At 41.2% G+C, this 20,615-nt stretch overlaps 1 protein-coding gene across 3 annotated transcripts in view; it reads left to right on the top strand.

Moving 5' to 3' along the window:
- Nucleotides 1-20,615, top strand: part of Wdr7 (WD repeat domain 7) — a 281,263-nt gene that overhangs the window by 208,088 nt on the left and 52,560 nt on the right. For all 3 annotated transcript variants that reach the window (XM_006525478.4, NM_001014981.1, NM_001360837.1), the window contains 4 exons: nucleotides 8,227-8,344; nucleotides 9,994-10,143; nucleotides 10,681-10,763; nucleotides 19,264-19,363. In XM_006525478.4, the coding sequence (XP_006525541.1) occupies nucleotides 8,227-8,344; nucleotides 9,994-10,143; nucleotides 10,681-10,763; nucleotides 19,264-19,363 (451 nt within the window). The remainder of the gene's footprint in view (nucleotides 1-8,226; nucleotides 8,345-9,993; nucleotides 10,144-10,680; nucleotides 10,764-19,263; nucleotides 19,364-20,615) is intronic.

The following is a 20,615-nucleotide window of genomic DNA, read 5'->3' on the forward strand; positions in this document are numbered from 1 at the left end:
GGATACAGAAAATGTGGTACATCTACACAATGGAGTACTACTCAGCTATTAAAAAGAATGAATTTATGAAATTCCTAGCCAAATGGATGGACCTGGAGGGCATCATCCTGAGTGAGGTAACACATTCACAAAGGAACTCACACAATATGTACTCACTGATAAGTGGATATTAGCCCAAAACCTAGGATACCCAAGATATAAGATACAATTTCCTAAACACATGAAACTCAAGAAAAATGAAGACTGAAGTGTGGACACTATGCCCCTCCTTAGAAGTGGGAACAAAACACCCTTGAAAGGAGTTACAGAGACAAAGTTTGGAGCTGAGATGAAAGGATGGACCATGTAGAGAGTGCCTTATCCAGGGATCCACCCCATAATCAGCATCCAAACGCTGACACCATTGCATACACTAGCAAGATTTTATCGAAAGGACCCAGATGTAGCTGTCTCTTGTGAGACTATGCCGGGGCCTAGCAAACACAGAAGTGGATGCCCACAGTCAGCTAATGGATGGATCACAGGTCTCCCAATGGAGGAGCTAGAGAAAGTACCCAAGGAGCTAAAGGGATCTGCAACCCTATAGGTGGAACAACATTATGAACTAACCAGTACCCCGGAGCTCTTGACTCTAGCTGCATATGTATCAAAAGATGGCCTAGCCGGCCATCACTGGAAAGAGAGGCCCATTGGACACGCAAACTTTATATGCCCCAGTACAGGGGAACGCCACGGCCAAAAAGGGGGAGTGGGTGGGTAGGGGAGTGGGGGGTGGGTGGGTATGGGGGACTTTTGGTATAGCAATGGAAATGTAAATGAGCTAAATCCCTAATAAAAATGGAAAAAAAAAAAAGAAAGAACCAATGTATTGGAAAAAAAAAAAAAAAGATATGTACCTCCATGCCCTGCACCAACTAGGTTTCTTAATTCATAAAAAAAAAAAAAAAAAAAAAAAAAAGATTTGTAGCACACAAATAAGAGAGGCCTAGACATGGCTAAGCAGATATCTGTGGGGTACGATGATGAGTCAGGCGCACATAAGTCTAAGGATGCTCTGGCTGGGTCATTTGTAAATCTGTTTTTAGCTTTGAGATTTCTCTGGACTGATTTCCTGATGCTGTACCGCGCCATACCTGCCCCATCAGAGTGCGGTGCCTTGACCCCGTCTTCAGCATTGCTGTCGGGTGGGTTTTTCATCTTGGATCCTGTCTAGCGTACGATGAAATCTCAAAGTAGTTTCAGTTTTCATTTAGAACTGGTTATTAAAGATATTGAAAATGTATAAAGACTCTTTTTATTTAGCCATTTTCATTTCTTCTTTTAAGAATTCTCTGTTCAGATCCATAGCTCATTTTTAAATTGGTATTTGTCTTCTTGATTCTCTGTTTTTTTGAGTTCTTTATATATTCTGGAAGGTAATCCCAGCTCTGAATCGTTAGATTCGGTATACCATCTAAAGTAGCCATAGAGGCCGTAAAAGTAGAGAAGGACGGTAGTGAGAAACAGGGAAGGGAGGGGCTCTAGAAGAGCAAGCAGTGCTAAGGGATTATGCACATGGGGCTCTCTGTAGGTACAGCTCAACCTCTCTATGTTCAAGGAATTGTATAGGTGTTCCTCAGGGGCCTTACTGTCAGTTTTTGGAGACAAACTTATTGTCTTGGCTCCTGCCTGCCTTGTTTTGGGATTTCCCATAGGACCCCTTTGGCCAACAACCCAATTTGATGTAATGCAATCCTGGGACTAGAAGCATCATTTGGTGACGAGATGTCCAGTTCTGGGGCTCTGTCTCACCCATTAATAGGCAATTTTATTTAGATTGTGTGTGTGTGTGTGTGTGTGTGTGTGTGTAGAAGCTTCTACTGTATTAGATTTTCATTCTAACTCTCAAACAGTTATTAATTTTGGCATCTCCATGTTTCCTCCCTTGTCACCCTCTTTGCTTTCCCTGTCTACTTGATTCTCCCATGCTAGCACCCCGCTCATCTATCCATACCTACCTCTTCTATTACCCTTTCCAAAGGAGACATAGCTGTGTACCCCGCTCCACTCTCCCTACCCTATACCTGATTTCTGTGGTTCTGTGATTGTAGCTTGGTATCATTGATTTAACAGTTACTATCTGCATATAAGCAAACACATACCGTATTTGTCATTCAAGGTCTGGATTACTTCACCAAGGACTATCTTTTTCTCATTCTATCCTCTTACCTAGGAATTTCATTTCTTTTTAAAGAGTTGAGTAATACTGCCTGTATAAACATACCACATTTTGTTTATCCATTCTTCCATTGAGAGACATCTAGATGTTTCCAGTTTCTGGCTATTATAAATAAAGCAGCAGTGAACATGGTTGAGCAAGGGTCTGTGTGAAAGGACAAAGTTATCTCCAGCTGGGACTCTGTCTCCCCCATTACTTGGGTATATGCCCAAGAGAGGTATAGATGAATCTTCAGGTAGATTGAGTTTTATCTTCCTGAGGAAGGGCCACACTGATTTTCATAGTTGGTGTACACGTTTGCATTCCCACCAGCAGTGAAAGAGTGTTCCCTTACTCCAAATCCTGTCACCACGAGCCGTCACTTGTGTTTCTGATCTGAGCCTTTCTGACAGGTGTAAGATGAAATCTCAGAGTAGATTTGCTTTCCATTTCCCTCATAGCTGAGGACGGATGTTGGTTTGAGTTTCCTCTTTTGAGAATTCTCTATTTAGATTTGTACCCCATTTTAAATTGGGTATTTACTTTTTGAAATCTAGGGTTTTTTTTGAGTATTTCATATATTTTGGATATTAGCTCTTTGTCAGATGAGTATTTGGTAAAAATCTTTCTCCTATTCTGAAGGCTGCCACTTTGTCTGAATGACAGTGTCCTTTGCTGTACAGAAGCTTTCAGGTTCATGAGATTTCATTTATTAATTGTTGATCTTGTTGCCTATGTTAACAGTACTCTACTCAGAACATCAGAACTGTGCCGATGAGTTCAAGGCTGTTTCCTACTTTCTCTTCTATCAGGCTCACTATGTCTGGATTTCCTTTTTTTCTTTCACTAAAGTATTTATTTTGATTGTCTTTTGTTTTGCTATCTGTTAAAACCATGCAAACAGATTTGTGGGTAGGCTGGTGTCCGTGTTGCTCCACTGGGCTTTCTGCCTGGCCACAGGAAGCAGCCTCCCAAGGTTCCATATCCCCAATGTGGTGAGTCACACAGCTAAGAATGCCCCCACTGATTCTTGGGTGCCTCCCCTGTCCCTGTCATTGTCTCTTCCAGGAGATGCCCTCTGCCTCCCCTTCTCGACCCCTGTCAGTTGCAGATTCCCATTCATTCTCATGGGCATCTGAGCATCCCAGGCCAAGCCTGAAATCCCCTATTCATCTTCCTGATCCATCTCCACTCAGCTCCCTCACTCCATTGCCCTTGACAACATTCCCCTCTCCACCCCTGCCGAGTAAGACTCAAGCTTCCTTGCTTGTACCCTCCATTTGGTTTTCTGTTCAGTTCTTTCATCCACGTGGAGTTGAGGTGTACAGCGTGATAAATATGCATCATCTGCATTCCTCTGCATGCAGCCATGTAGTTGAACCAGCACTGTTTGCTGAAGATGCTCTCTTTTTCCTAGTGTGTATTTCTGGCTTCGTCAGTAGGTAGTTGTCTGGCTGGAGAGATGGCTCAGCAGTTAAGAATACTTACTGCTCTTCCAGAGGTCATGAGTTCAAATCCTAGCAACCACATGGTGGCTCATAACCATCTGTAATGGGATCTGATGCTCTCTTGTGGTGTGTCTGCATATAGCTACAGTGTACATATATATAATAGATAGATAGATTGATAGATAGATAGATAGATAGATAGATAGATAGATAGATAGATGATAAATCTGTCTTTAATTTTAAAAAAATAGGTAGTTGTCCAAGGAGTATGTGGACTTATGTCTAAGTCTTCAATTCTTTTCAGTTTATCATTGTACTTGTTTTATGTCTGTAGCTCTTTAGTATAGGTTGAGATTGGGGATGGTGATGATGAAAAGATAAGAGTTGAGCTTTAGTAATGGAGGCTATGGAGGGTCTGAGAGTTTAGGAGTCTTCACACTCACAGCAAGGAATCAGAGCCTTTCTCCTCCCTAGAAGTGAGGTGGGGCCACTGGAGGCATTTAAGTTAGGAATTCGTGAAATAGAGTCGATGACTTGGAAAGATTTCTCAGGTGGTAGTGCAGTTAGACTAGAGGACATATCTTCTTCGTTATGCCCCAAGAACTTACAGCTTTTTAACAAGGTGGCTGATCCCAGGACAATGGCAGAGCCCTGGTTCCCAAGCAGTGAGCCTGACTACACTCTTTAAGATACTGCTGGAGGGACTCACACAGATGTGCACAACAGCTCCTCCTCAGATGATCACTGTCCACCCAACCCAAAGGGCAGTGGGAAAACATATTTGATTCACTTTCTTTTCCATTGCCGATGGCACCTCTTCAGACTGCCCTTCACCAAACCTTAATGGTTTTATTACTGTAATAAGTTTGGTAATTCTCCCAAATGTACATGGTCGTTTGCTGATGTGAGAGAAGGCTAATATGTGGCTGGGCCTTTGATTTGAAGTTAGTAACCGACTTACATTCCCTTGGCTTTCTTTCATTTTATAACTGCACAAGGAGCATCTACTGTCCACGTATGACTTTCTCCTCTTTTCCTTCCTTTTCTCTCTTCTACTCTTTCCTTCCCCACTAATAACTTCTCCCTCATGCAAAGAACTAAGACACGGTAAATGTAAGAGCTTTCTGCTCTGCTGGAAGCCCGCAGCCCCAGCAATCCTGCGTGAGGCTTGGTTACAGGTATTTACCCTGACTCTGGGTTTGGGGATCCAAGTTCTGGTCCTCATGATTGTGGGGCAAGCCTTTTTTACTGCTGAGTGGTCTCTCCAGCCCCAGGACTTCTTATTTAGCTGAATTTGATCTTTTGAAGAACTTTATGGATCCTAGTCTGCCCCTTATTATAATTAATCTCCTCAAGGATTATGTTCAACCCAACTGATAGGCGTATCCTGTTCTTCATGTCAACCACTCTTGACATTGAATAAAACATCTGACACCCAAGTATCGCAGTGTATCCCTACAAGCTTCTCTAAGCAATCCAGCCACTCAGCGAAGGCCATTTGGTCATGTTACCAGTTCACTAATCTAGTTAACCAGTATCACCATGTCTCACCACTCTTTACTTTAGATAAAGGTCAGTGTTTCTGAAAGACAGGAATCTCCCTTAACTATGAGACACATTCCAAGATTCACACAACCATGGTAATCCCAAACTTTTTTTTTATTAGATATTTTCTTTATTTACATTTCAAATGTTATCCTCTTTCCTGCTTTCCCCTCTGAAAATCCCCTATCCCCAAGCCCTTCCCCCTGCTCACCAACCCACCCACTTTCGCTTCTTGGTCCTGGCATTCCCCTACACTGAATCCCAAACTTTTTATATGCAATCTTTTCCTTTACATATAGAACTGTGATACAGCTGAACTTTTAAATTATATACTATAAGATACTAGGAATAATAAAACTGAATAATCATAACAACATAGCATAATAAAAGCTATATGATTATAGGTCCCCCCACTAAAAATCTAATTGTACTATGTTTCCTGGTTGTTTTCCTTTGAGTGGATATGTGGTACCTGTGTGAAGAAACAGGTAAGATGGACTTTATAAGCACTGAGATGCAGTGTCATGTATTAACAGAGGGCTGCCTGCACACAAGCACTGCTAATATCTCCACAGTGTACCAGCAAAGGTGTCTGCAAGGACAGCGTATACTCGGTGCGTACTCAGGACAGAGACATGATTCACTTACCAGGCAATCTGCACCATAAGATTCCATCACATGATTCTGAGTTTCATGCAGTTTAAAATCTATTCATTATTGCTGATATTTTCCATTTAAGTTTTTTAAGGAAACCTGGATAACAAATATGAAGGGACCATGGTGCACCAGTACCTCCACTCCTCATTTAACTCTCTTTGAACTGGTTTTCCTTTTGTAAAATTTCTTTATTGCCAGTGGGAACGTTGGGGGCTAATGCAAGAAGACATGACATAGGGGGAAAGCAAGCCCGGTCTTCACCCTGCAGACCCTAGGCAGGGCCGCGTTCTTTTCCTTCTGGATTGAGCTTTGCCAGCGAGGGATGGAGTCCCCAGGAAGCTGATGTGCCTTTTCCCTACACACTGGTTTTACAAAAGTTGACTTAGGTCTGTTCAGAATTAGTTAACATACATCCCCCTGCTTTCAGTATCATCGCCCCCTTGTCATATACTTTGATTAAAAATAAGGTGCAAGGTATCTAAAATGTTTAACTAGTTTGGGGGCTTTTAAAGAAATTGACCTAAAATATAGATGTGTAATATAAATTTACCAACAATTATTAGGCAGTCCACTCTGAAGGCCCACCGCTGCTCAGATAGTGAACATTACCTTGCTGTATTTAAAATGGTAAAGTCTGGCCCAGGAGAGAGCCTGGCTAGCTGCCCACCCTGCTTCCCATTCTTTCCAGCTTGTGTTGGGCCAACCCAGGGGCACCAGGTCATGCAGCCCACACCTTCTGTGTATATTTGGTTCAGGATATAGGGTCATTGTCAAAGCTCACTTTTTAATTTGTTTTATTATTAAATATCAAAAAAAAAAGCCTCTGTGTACTCTTCTGATCTGAGTCCCTATCATCAGTTTGGAAAAAGCCTGGAGGAAGCTATATATTATCAAAGTTATGAGCCATGTTTCTCAATCTTCCAAATGCTGCAACCCTTTAATGCAGTTCCTCGTGTGTGGTGACCCAAACCATAAAGTTACTCCATTGCTACTTCATTCATACCTATAATTTTGCTATACATAAGAATTTCACTACGCATATAAATATCAGGTATGCAGGATATCTGATGTGTGACCACTGTGAAAGGATTCAACCCCCACAGGGATCGCGGCCCAGTTGAGAGCCACTGCTCTTAAGTAACACAGTACTCACCGAGTATTAAAGCAAAATGTCTGCCATCAGTTTACCTCCTTTGAGGTTTGAGGTTAACAATAGCCATGTAACACATCTTTATTTTCAACTAAAAATTAAGATAACCATTCTTAGGTTAATTATAAAGAGACATAAACTTTTAAAGAATGTTATATAATCCAGTTTATACATACAGATCATAGATTTATTCAAAATATATTCTAACGGATCTTCACATTTTCATTTAAGTTAAAATTATTTAGCTAGAAAAATTATAATGAATGTAATAAAATACTTTCTTTGCATAATTAATATGTTGCTCCTTGGCTACATTTTAGTCAAAAGTCTTACTTTGTGTGTATGCATATACATATATACGTGTATGTGTGTGTATATGTGTGCATGTATGTATATATACATACATATATATGTGTGTGTGTGTGTATGTGTGTATATGTAGACACATATACAAAGTGAGCTTAGTGATAAGGTTGCTGCTGTTGTGTATCAGATATAGGATGCATTGTCTACACTGTTGTCTCAAGACCTCACGTTCTCACAGTCTAGAAAAGTTCACTTTGTTGTGTACATTGCTTTATGAAGACTGTTTACCGTCTCTTCTTTCTGTTAAGAAAATTAACAGCAGCTCGTTTTTTGTCAGAAACTGAGTGTCAGTGGCGGTGCATGTCCTTAGTGGGTTTTCTGAAAGTACTGGTGTGGACTAGCCCAGCACTGTTGCGGAACCCTGCAGACTGAAAAACGGTAGCCAGGTCACAGTCATTTGTCATCCTTGGTTCTTCTTATAACTTCACGGACAGCAATGAGTTCTGCTTCCTCTCACGAAGGAGCCTTGGTTATAGTTTTTTAACATGGCCTTATGAATAAATTATCTTTAACTTAACCTAGGACAAAACTTTAAAACGTCCAGCACAATATTCAGCCCTGCCTTTTTGAGCTTTGTGATATGTATTCAGTAGCAGTTCTTGATAATTTGTTAACAAGGCGTTTTGAGCCTTTTGGACAGATGCACATACTGTTTTCAATCTTCATGGTTAATAATTCGATTTTGTATCTGATGCCAGAACACCCTGACTCTTAATCACTGCTCATTGTCACAGGTCTATTATCTTCTAACTGTTTGAGTGCCCCCATTGACCTTGAACTGACATTATAAGCTGTGTCTAATCTTTTCAGTCTATATTTCTAATGCTTCTTTTCTTTTTCCTTTTTGCCCGCTCCCTGTTTAGCATCACAATGGGGCTGCCTCTGAGCCCTGCAGCTGACTCTGCCCGCTCCGCAAGGCACGCCCTGTCTCTCATCGCCACAGCCAGACCACCCGCCTTCATCACCACCATAGCTAAGGAGGTGGGCAGCCTTCATCACGTGTTCCATCGCCCCTTTCAGAGGAGTTCCTCCGGGCCGTAACTCTGGGGTCAGACCCGCAAAGAATCCTTATAGTTCAAGCAAAGCAAGTTAACCGTTTACGGCTGAAATGAATGGATCATGTGTGCACGCACCCTGAGTTCCGCATCTGTGGGAGTGTGCTTTCGTGCTCCTTTCTGTTCTCAGAATGAACACACTTAGTGACAATACCTTTCAGTATGAAGTGCAATAGGTCTATGAGAAGTAGAAGATATTAAAGGTATTCACACTGCTCAAGTGTAAGCAAATACTTGTAATCAAAACTAAACTTATTTTGCAGTGGCTCTCCAACTGTATACAAAAAACATAAGCCATAAACCCAGTGGTTGTCTTTCCTATTGTGTGCCACAGATAAAGACTGGAGAGCCCATTGATTCCCGCACTTCTGCTGTTCTAATTAATTGCCCGCAGCCAGCGGACAAACTAGTAAAGAACAATGAACCAATTCTGTGCTCTTCCCTGTACATCTTAGTGAGAGGAAGGCAAGGATAAGTTCGTAATGCCTGGAAAGGTTTGTTCCCTTTGGCATTAGTACTGCACAGCTCAGTGTCCACAGGGGATGGGCTCTGTCTAAACTGCTTTCCCTGTAGCTACGGTGAACTTTTAAAACAGTAAATACCATCGAGTCTGCCCGGATAGTCTGCTCGGATAACTTGGAACCCACCGGGCCCATGTCTGCCCCAGAGCCATTCTTTCAGGCATGCTGGGAAAACAGCTAGTAAGAGGGCGAGATGGTCCTGACTGGATGAGGCTTGTATGGTCGATAGGAAGCAGTGGAGTTATGAGTTCATATCTAACATAGAGCTGTGGATAGTAAACTTCTATCGTGTTTCAATCACACACACACTTAATGTTGTACACTTGTATCAAATATGTGTGTGGTGTTTGAATGAATAGTTTTATTTAACTTAGAAAATTTTAATCAGTTTTCCCTATGTATGGAATGGGTACAGGGAGTCATATTGATTGCCTCAAGGATGTTTTCCACTACTCTGATAGCTCTTTATATTAATTATATTTCAGAACATTATTATTTATACAAGAATATTACACAACAATACTCACATCTCAAATATCGTAGTAATACTGTGTTAAGGTCTCATGTAACACCCAGGCTTGTCTGTAATACTGATGTGTGGCAAATAGGACGGAGGCAGGAGAAACAGTTCAAATCATCTTTAGATGTGTGCTGTTGAAGGCCAGCTACATAAGATTATGTCTCAAAATGATGATGATGGTGATGATGCACAAGGAGGTGATGATGATGGTGATGATGATGGTGATGATGCACAAGGAGGTGATGATGATGGTGATGATGATGGTGATGATGCACAAGGAGGTGATGATGATGGTGATGGTGATGATGATGATGCATCAGGAGGTGATGGCGATGGTGATGATGCATAAGGAGGCTGTAGAATCTTGCTAGACCACACTTTCTTAGTTTTTATTATGTGTGATGCTTTTTCCTGACTTCCCTGAGTGACGTGTTTTGGCAGTTCTGGTTGGTCGTATGTTTCACTTCGCTATCATAAAGGGAAAGGAAAGCAGTGAGCAGCAGCAGCCTCTGCAGCGTGACAACTCTTTTGTAGGTCCACAGACACACGGCCCTTGCAGCGAACACCCAGTCCCAGCAGAGTATACACACCACCACCCTGGCGAGGGCTAAAGGCGAAATCCTGAGAGTCATTGAAATTCTCATTGAAAAGATGCCCACGGATGTGGTGGATCTTCTTGTGGAGGTGAGACTGTCCTGCTTCCAGTGTTCCTGTCCATGCAATAAGTACTTGAGGTTAATCATAGGAAGGGAGGAGCGGAGGGAAGGAGGGAGGGAGGGAGGGAGGGAGGGAGGGAGGGAGGGAGGGAGGGAGGGAGGGAGGGAGGGAGGGACAGGGAATGTGTTGCATGACTTAGATCAATTAACTCCCGTGCCTTAGTTCTGCTTCCTGAACCCTAAAGTTGATGGCTGTAGCCATTGACCATTCACACAGGTGATACGTATGAGAATACGCTCAAGGCTTTGCTGTCAGCATTCGTGTAGCCAAAGCTGCTGGCCCCACGTGCCCATGAGCCGTCAGCTTTAAAGGACAGGACTCTGTTGCTGCAGATAAGACCAAGGATGTCCTGTAGTATCCGTAGGCTTAAAATAGTTTTTATTCTATTTAAAGTAATCACACTATATGGATTTACACAGACAAAATGAGGTCTCAGGAAATCATTTACACTTTAGAAAATGAAGCATTTGAAGTTAACTTTGGCTCTGTGTCTTTTTGTCGAAGGTGATGGATATCATCATGTACTGCCTGGAAGGATCTTTAGTGAAAAAGAAGGGTCTTCAGGAGTGTTTTCCAGCTATCTGCAGGTAAAGAAGCCTTCAGCAGCATGCAAAACCATTGATTTTCAGTAACAAATCATTTAAAATTTTAGTAAAGCTAAATGAGATAACCAGGTATTAATCATTACATGCTTACTTTCTTGAATAATCCTGACAGTTAATTTTTTTAAAGATTTATTATTATATGCAAATACACTGTAGCTATCTTTAGATACTCCAGAAGAGGGCATCAGATCTCATTACGGGTGGTTATGAGCCACCACGTGGTTGCTGAAATTTGAACTCAGGACCTTCGGAAGAGCAGTCGGTGCTCTTCCCTGCTGAGCCATCTCTCCAGCCCTCTGACAGTTTATGATAAGAACACAGATGATAGAACTACGTATTCAATCAGTTAAAGTGGACATTTTGGTCATGGCTCAAAAGTGAATTGTGTATGTCTGTTCCCATAGTCTACTCTAATTGTTACTTGTCTTGCAAAACACTTAGAAGACTTCTGACTTGGGGAAAAAATATACTTCCCAGCAACAGAAATCAGTAGGTCTCCTTTTCATTCACTAGTAAATTATATTTTGAGGACAACATGTTTCTGTAATGTCCTATTAATATAAAGATTTCCCCTGAGAGGTTAACAGGAACAGAAGTTAGATGCGATTCTTGTGTTTGTAAGACAGGCTCCGTGACAGCCACCTTTCCTTTGCTTATGTGTGCAGGCACAGTGTGGTGTTAACTATAGTCGGCAATAAGACCCCTAAGAAGGGTGGTGTGGCAACATGCCCTTCATCCTGACGTTTCCTAACATTTCTGCAACGGCTTTGTTGACTGGCTTGTGTTGTTTATCTTCCATATAGTTTCCTATGCAGTAGAACTTGCACACTGTTCCATCGTTTAACTGTTGGACGGTGCTGCCTAGATGGTAAAATGTGAGCACAGGTAAAGTCATGCCATGTAACACACATGTGCAAATGGTGTAGCATGTGTGGACAGGTGCATTTTCTTCTTGATACACACCAGGCAAATTAGAACACAGTCAGTTTTTAACACTGGATTTTTTTGTGCCACTAACTGATCATGACTCCGTATAGTTGCCATTTTCCCAGATGATTGCTTTCTACAGAAACGCCAAGTGGAGATGACAAGAAAGTGCTTGTAGTGGGAGTTCTTTTACTGAGTGCTAGTGCGGTTGGTAAGGCATGAGCCACGGCTGTGTCAGGATCCTGAAGCTCATGTGCGTAACCTGTTCACTAAAGCCCTGTTTTCCAGCTTTACCCAAAGCCGCCTCCACAGGCAGCTCCTCAGGTCCCTGCACTCCGCAGACATCCCTGACTTTTGGCTGAGTTGCCCTGGAAGGGGAGAGTTGTGCCTAGCAGATCAGTGCCTACTGAACACTCCTTGTACATTTTACCCTTCTGACTTGGCAAAAAGCAATAGTAATTTGTTTATTGATTTAGTAGTATTTTATTGAACATCAACTGTGTATCAAGGGCTCTATATTCTCTGGGGAAGGAATGGTAGACTAGGTAACTCTGTACTCCAGGATCCAGTGGCTAACGAGAGGAGATTATGTTGGTTCACTGGACTACGGAGAGTGCCTGGTGGACTACCTACCTGAGACTGGGCAATAAATATAATGCTCAATTCAGTTTGTGGAATCAGAAATTCATAAGTACAATGTAGAGGATAATAGTTTTCTGTTAAAAATGCCTTCACAAAAATGGCTGCCAGGAACAGAGAGGGATTTGTCCTCTGAGAGAACTACAGTAAGAGCTGTAAGAGCAGAGGTGAGTCTCAGGAACATGTCGCAGAGAGCTGAGGAGGTAGGCTTTGTGAAACGAGGGGTGTGTCATCGTGGAAAGCGGGCTGAACCAGGCTGCTGTGTTTGGAGCCACAGAAGTGGACCGTGAGTCTGGCCGTGTTGTGTAGTGGGTGGCTTCGCATAGATGTCTAACGCCAAGCCTGGGCTTTGGGTCCTCACGGAACTCTTTCACCTTTATTTGATAAGCACTGGAGAGTTAGAACTTTAAGCAACATATTAAATGTATAATCATAGATAAGACACAAATTTTATTGTAAATTCAGTACTTATATGCTTTAGCAAAATCAAAACCTAGCCAGAAGAGTTAAAAGTTTGTTTTCAGAAATGATGTAGCTTTTCTTAAACTCTGTGATTATGTAGGCAGACTGATTGATTTCCTTCTCAAGTAAAAGCTGAATCAGCTCATTCCACCTGAAACGGGCACTTAAACCCGAGTAAGAAATTGCAGAGTGTCTGCTGCAGAGCACTTCGTGAGCGCATCTTCAAGTGACTCCTCCAAATCGTGGTTTGCTCGTAGCCTGGTCAGTGACAGCAGGGACGGACGTAGAAGAGTTTCTACTGTGACCTCTAAGAAAACTCTTAAATGAGTAACGACTGTACATTAGTATGTGGTACTCAGACCCTCACCAGTAGGAATTCCTCTCGTTAATTTCTTCCTATTCCTCGTGCCTAAAAATCTCCCAGGAGGTTGACTTGCAGTATTAAAAAGTTTCCATGTTAAACCAAAATAGGGCTTGGGATATTATCAAGTAAGTTGGTGCATATATAACTCTAGACCTATATCTATATTCCACTGTGCAACAAGGAAAACGGTTAAGATAATATAAAGAATGCAAGTTTAAGCTGTGTATAGCGGCCCCGCCTGTAGTCCACGCACTGACTGGTAGAGGCTTTATCATGAGGGCTCCAGCCCATCCTTGGCTGCTGAGTGGGTTCTGAGCTAGCCTGGGCTATATGAGACTCTCTCTCTCTCTCTCTCTCTCTCTCTCTCTCTCTCTCTCTCTCTCAAAAAAAAGCAAAGCAAAATAAAAAACAGAATTTATTTTATTTGAATTAGCAGATTTTTCAGAAAAACTAAAATAATTGGTAGTTCATATGAGATTATACTTGTAGCTGGGCATGGTGGCATTTCTCTTTATCCCAGCCTTTGGGAGGCAAAGGCAGGTGAATCTTTGAGTTCAAGGCCAGCCTGGTTTACTGAGTGAGTTCCAGGATAGCCAGGGCTACACAGAGAAACCCTGTCTAGTTGGGAGGAGATTATACTTGTAAAGAATAGGTCTTTAAAAATATGTAAATTTTAACTATTTGAGCAGTCACTTCTCCTATTTATTAGAATAACATCAGTCACCACTTATTGCTATACCTACTAACCTTGTTAGTTATCGTGAGTCCATCGGTGATGACGACGACGACAACGATGATGATGTCTTGTAACAAGGTTAACATATTTGCCATGCAAAGAGTTCTCCAAGTGCTTATCACTCTGCTAAGTACTTTACGCATATTAACTCATTTCTATTTCCTACAGCTATAGTAAGTATTCCCATTTTGCAGATGCAAACACTAGTGAATGCATAAGTAACTTGCCATGGTTACACTATTAGTAAGTATAGAACCAGACAATGGGATTCCCATTTCTCTACCATTACATGTCTCAGCCCTGAGCCATGCTTAGATGTTTTCTTGTCAATTGGTTGCTTGTGCAAGGCTCACAAGCATATGCAGTCCTTTCTTTACCTCCCTAGCCACAGTTGCTGTGTTATAGTAGCCTCCTCTCTCCAGAAGGAGCATAATTAGCCATTCAGCAAGAAGTATTTATTAACTACTTAAGTGTGCTAGACCCTGACTGGGAAATAGCGACTCCTAAGCAGAATTCTCCAGCGTCACCATCACAGACTACATCTTCTATTTGACCTTTTGAGCTGATACCCTCTGCTAGAATTAAGCACTTCTAGAATATGGATACTCATGTGTATATCCAAAAGCCTACACTTCAGCCGCAATGAATGGCAACTTCACTATGGCCATTTTTCATGCTTATAAATTTGACAAATGTGTGTACAGCTTGGATAACTAGAATTCTTAGGATCAGGTATGAAAATGGTCTGTGAGGACCCAGGCAAAGTGTTGTCCTTCATCACAGCTGTGGCATCTCCGTGACTGGTGGCCTGCAGGAATCTTTCGGGGTTGAAGACTTTACAGTGCATGTCTCTCAGAAGAGCTTAATTCAGCTTAGAGGCATGGGCAGGTTTGTCACTTGTCCCTTCTTGTGGTGAGAGTGACCCATCATTGCTGCACTTCAAAAATCCTGTCACTGTTTTCTGCAGACTCAGTACCTGTTGGGAGTGATCACTGAGAACACATGAGTGTCACAGTCCTGGTCACTGCAGAGGAACAATGGGAGGCAGTATATGTTGGTGATGTTTTAAGGAGGGTTTCCTTACATTATTAATAAAGCTTGCACATGCTTATCCTGCAGAGTATAAACATATGGATCCATATCAAAAACTGCATACAAGTTAGAACAAAAGTGCAGGGCCATTTACTTTCCTTCCTCTTGGCAAGATAACATAAGAAATTTGATGGCACCAAGTGAAGGTGACATTTGGTGAATGTTTTAGGAACTTGGCATTGCCTGTCTAAACTTTAAGTGTGCGTAATATTTGAGTCTGTCCAACAAAAAAATTCACCAAGGTTTACAAAGATCCATGACATGATATAGCTCTAGTCTATCAGAGAAAAGAGTGAATAGTGGAAGACACACTCTGAATGCCATGAGGAAGATCACCTGGGAGCATGTACCCTGACAGAGGAGGATAGCCCCTACAGCACAGTTAGACACTGCCCTGCACAACAGTATGTATGATGCTGTTGTGTAAAAGGTGCAGAACACTCAGGGAAGAATCTATAAATAATTACCAGAGATTACTGTTACATTGGTGGGTATGAGAAGAAAGATCTACTTCATTTTTTAAATTATAATTTTAATTTGTATTTGTATAGTATGATAATTCATGTTTATAATATATAATGATCAACTTAAGATAGCTAACATTTTCATCTCCTTAAACATTTTTTAAACTTTTGATTAATGCACAGTAATTTTAAATACATGTGCAATAAAATATGACATTTACATTTTGTTCTTATGAAATTAGGAAGTGTTTCTATCTTTCTGTCATTGCTTCACGTTTGGAGCCTTTGAGCCATCATCTTCTTATTATTCATAAAGTATGCAATGGTTTACTGTGAACTGCAGTCACCCACTATACCACCATGTCATACAACACTAGAACTATTTCTAGACCCTGTAGTTGAATAGCTGCTCTGCAAGTTCCCCCAGTCCCTAGCCGTAAAGGAGTGGGAAAGCGAGCTGAGCAGTAACCATGCACTTGGTCATGGCTCTGCTCTGGACTGTGCATGCGATGGAACTAGCTCTTTTTAGATTCTTGCCCCTTGACTTCCCTGCTGCCATGGACTGTAACCTGGTGGTGTGGGCTACAGTAAACCCGTCTCCTCCAATGTGCTTTTTGTAGGGTTACTTGTTCACAGCAGCACAAATGAAACTAGGACCCTGGAAATAGTAACAAAAGGTTCTTGCCAGGTTAGTGACTGCCACCTCAGTGTCTTGTCACCATCTCAGTAACCTGAACACTGAGATACCAAAGGTCTGGAGAAACCTGAGAGTTTTCATTGGGTGAAGATGAAAACAATATTAAAACTATAGTGGACTTCTGCCTCAACCCTTTAACACCATCAGAGGTTGGAACAAAGGATGCCTACTTCCCCATCCTTAGAACTGACAGCGCTCACATGCAGAGCTCTGCCCAGAAGTAAGTAGTCTAGAGGTATGGGGGACCCAGAGGCCTTGCAGTGCTTGGCTTCCTGCAGCAGCACCAAAGTGGGTTCCTATGCACAGACTGACAGAGATACATATATAAGATTTACTATTATTATTATTATTATTAATTATTATTATTATTATAACCAGGAAAGAAATTTTAATACAAAACCCTTAAGCCAAAACCAGGGCACAAGACTGTCACTGTCCAGAAATCTTTAAAGTATTTTTTTAGAAATGTTAGTCAAGTAGTAAGTTACAAAGATGACAAATGCTAGAACTGTAATAGATGGTCCTTTCAGGCAGGCCAAAGATTTTATACCAAGAATAGATTTAATCTTTTTTATCCCATAAATAATGGTGTTGGCAGATGATGTAGAAGGAGGAGGTTGAAATCTAAAGCATGACGAGTAGGCAATGCAACAAAAACCTTTAGGATTCTGTCATCGAGATTGTGTTGTTTTGTTTTGAAAAATGTTATTTTGAAGGTGATAATATTATTTCGCAGTAGGATTGTGGTAGCATAATATATTAAATATTTGCAATAATGACATGGCAAATTTTATTTCTCTAGTTATTAACTACAAAGAATAAATGTTAGAAGATGTGTGATATATTAAGTTTTGTATTACTGTAATAGGATGTAAATTACATATGAGTACATATGTGCACAGATATAGATATGAGCACACCCGGTACTCAGACTGATATAATTACTAATAACAAAAGAGCAACTGCTTAAAAACCCTTCAAAAGCATATTAATTTTCATATTTAAAACATTAGATTTTGAGTGCAGATTCCCATTTATTATTGAAATAGAATAACATGCCACTTTCTGTGGACAATATAGCAAAACATTTGCAAGTAATGTCTGCCTTCCATGTTACTGAAAATGAAGACCTGGCCTCCCATAAGCCACAAGTTGATGGATGAGGCTTATGGGTAAGGCAAAACATCTCAGAATCTATAACTTTTCAATAAATAGTGGACAAAATAATTAAAGCATTTGTTTTCTATATTTTTAATTTATGTGTGAGTCATACCACTGCCAAGGCAAAAATGGCTGTCAGAATGCCACTGCTGCTAACATTCAAGTTTGTGCCCCTCAGCTGTAGAAATACAGAATTGTCCTGTATCTTACCTCAAGAATGCATTGTAGGATTCTTCCTGGTCTATCTCTCTTGAAAAAGAGAAAAATGCCTTAGGGTTTCTGTTACTGTGATAAAACCCTGACCAAAGGCAACCTGGGAGGAAAGGGTTTGCTTCAGCTTAGGACTTGCAGCACCACAGAGGGGCTGCGTACTGCTTTCATCTCCATGGTGTACTCGGCCTGCTTAATTATACACCTGCATAGGGTGTTACCTCCTGCAGTGGGCCAGGACCTCCCGTATCAGTCATTAATCCAGAAAATACCCGAAAGGGTAATCCAATGGAGGCAGTTTCTGGGATTCTCTTTCCCAAGCTGACTCTAGTGTGTATGTATAAAACTGACAAAAACTAACCAGTACTAGAAAGTTTATTGCATTTTCCTCTGTATTAAAAGGGCCTTCATTTTCTCAGCCTCTGTTCCTATAGCTCCAGACCACCCACAATGGCCTAGGCCCTTCCATATCAAGAAAGCACTCCTCAGGCTTGCCTACAGGCCAGTCTTATGGAGGCATTCCCTCGGCTGAGAGTCTTTTTTTCTTTTTGTAAAATAACTCTAGTGATATAAAACCAAACAACACAAAATACTTATGGAAAAAAGGAAGGCATAACATATAATGTGACTGGGAAGGATGTCTTCAAATGCAGTATTTAGTGTAGCCCCTTCACTTGCATAGCTCATGGGGACCATGGGAAAGTATAGTTAAACATTCACAAACATAAAAGTCCTTCCTGCTTTACCTGATTTCTACTAGTACTGTTCTCACCGAGAGATCCCGGATGGATAGACTTGGAAAATCCAAGGACTTAATCTACTCCCAAGCCTAATCTAGAAAGTGGCAATACTAAGCCAGCCTCTCACAACCTCTCGCTGCCTGTCACCTCAGTTATGTGGCCAAGTCACTAAATCTAATGGTCAGCTAGATCTAGTAGATGTGGAAGACCTTGGTCAGTTTCACGGTATTTTTTTTTTTCTGATTTGTAGCTTTCTAATGTCATTAGAATTTAGGAGACATACTATTTATGTACCTACATGATTGTTCTGTGAGAATGTATATTTCAATAGTTGAATAATATGAGAACATAACTGAATATGGAGCCTCTCAAAATCCTCATTTCTGCTTAGATAGAAGTGTTGCATAAGTTGTCAGAACACTGGATTTTCACATTTATCTTTTTTGCCTTTTACCTCAAACTTTCAAGTGTATTTATTATTATAGACTTGTTTCCTATCAAAAATAAATTTTTTAAAACGTGGTCTTATTCTGTGGGTAGTCCTTGCTGGCCTGGAACTTATACTCTGGACAACACTGGCTCAAAGTCACCTCAGTGCCCTTACCTCTGCCTTCCATATGCTGGGTTTGTAGATGTGACCCAGCCACTGGAGCTGGCTGAAAACTCATTAGCCCGCCTAAATGATATTCTACATCCATTCCACATCAGTTGATTTTTCAAAAGTACTCAGTACTGAAGGGAAACATTTTTTTTAATCCATATGTTGGTTACAGATGTATTTATTTAGAAATAATCAAGATATAAAGGGATTAAAGCTTTTATCTTCATGCACATACATACATGCGTACATGTATTTTATGTATGTATGTATGCATGTGTGCATGCATGTATGCACATTGTCTTTAATCTTTGAGAATATTGGTTTTGTCTTAAATATGCAGTTAGTCTCACCTGGTTTTTGTTTTTGTTGTTGTGAAATGTTCAATTCAGGTTCTACATGGTCAGCTATTATGAGCGCAGTCACAGAATCGCAGTTGGAGCACGCCATGGCTCAGTAGCCCTGTATGACATCCGGACTGGAAAATGTCAGGTAAATAAATCATTGTGACTTCCTCTGCATGAAGCTCTTGAAGGGAGTGAGAGACTAGCCCTTCACCAGGTGACGGACCGGACTGCTGGAACATTATGGATAATGTGTAAGAGATCGATAGTTTAATGAAGGACTCAAAGAATATAGAGCCCCGCCGTCTCTATTCCCTGGGATTGGAGGCTGCCATGGTTCACAGTGGAGCAGAGAGAGGAGGCCCTTCCCATGATTGACTTTGCAGTCCGTCTCTTCTTTGTCCAGTGTTGTCTGGCTTTCCTGCTCCTGACATGTTTCCTGAAGAAAGGTGGGTGCTACCTGTGAGGAGGTGGTGACAGAGTAAAAGTGATGAGAACGATGAGACAGTTAGCAGCGATGAGACAATAATCTAGCCGGAGCTCATACGACAAATCACAGTAGTGTTTAACACAACTCTGTAAACCTGGTGCTCTGTTCACAATAATCGTGTGTCACTTTTTAGACTTTATACTCCATTTTATGATTTTGTGACATTTTATTGTTCGTGATTTTTTTTTTTGACTTTGCTCTTGTTTATCTGATTTTCAAAATATACCCAGTGGGTAGATAAGGCAGGTATATCTCTATTTGAGATAGAAAAGGAGTTGAAGCTCGGTGGTGTAAATCCCTGTTTTCCAGAATCACCCCTTTAGCTAGCAGCAAAGCCAGGACTAAATTCTCCCAAGGACCTAGAAAATCTCGATGCTCATGGACTCCAAAGTGCCAAGTCACACCTTCTGTTTCCGTGTAACATTTAGGACTGCTGAGTTCTTACAGTGTAGAGAGGAGACACAGGGAATCCATAAGGGGGTCTAAGACTTTCGATTATTTCTCCAATGTAATAAACTGTTAATCAAATGCCCCCTCCAAAGCTTCCTTGATAATCTGTCATGAAATAGTTGTAAGGCCTCATAATAAGTGCTAGGGGTAAAAGATTCAGGTTTCAAACATTTTTAAAGGATGCTGTTTGAGTATTAAGTGCATTTCTCTGAAGATGCCTCTGAGGGTACACTGTGCACAGAGTATGCACCACTGGTATACTTGTTTACTCTCTAACCAGCATGTTTCCTTCTCCAGCTCACTCTGGTCCATATCACGGTCCTCTCAGCTCTTATTGAAGTCAGCAAGAACATACCATAGCTTGTTTTGTGCTCTTTATATAATTCTTTTGAAAGGGATAACTTCAAACAGCATTTCCGAAATGCCCCATTTTTTAAGCTTTATTTGTTTTGTGTGCGGG

This window comes from Mus musculus, chromosome 18 (genome assembly GCF_000001635.26).
Source record: "Mus musculus strain C57BL/6J chromosome 18, GRCm38.p6 C57BL/6J".
NCBI classification, from domain to species: Eukaryota; Metazoa; Chordata; class Mammalia; order Rodentia; family Muridae; genus Mus; species Mus musculus.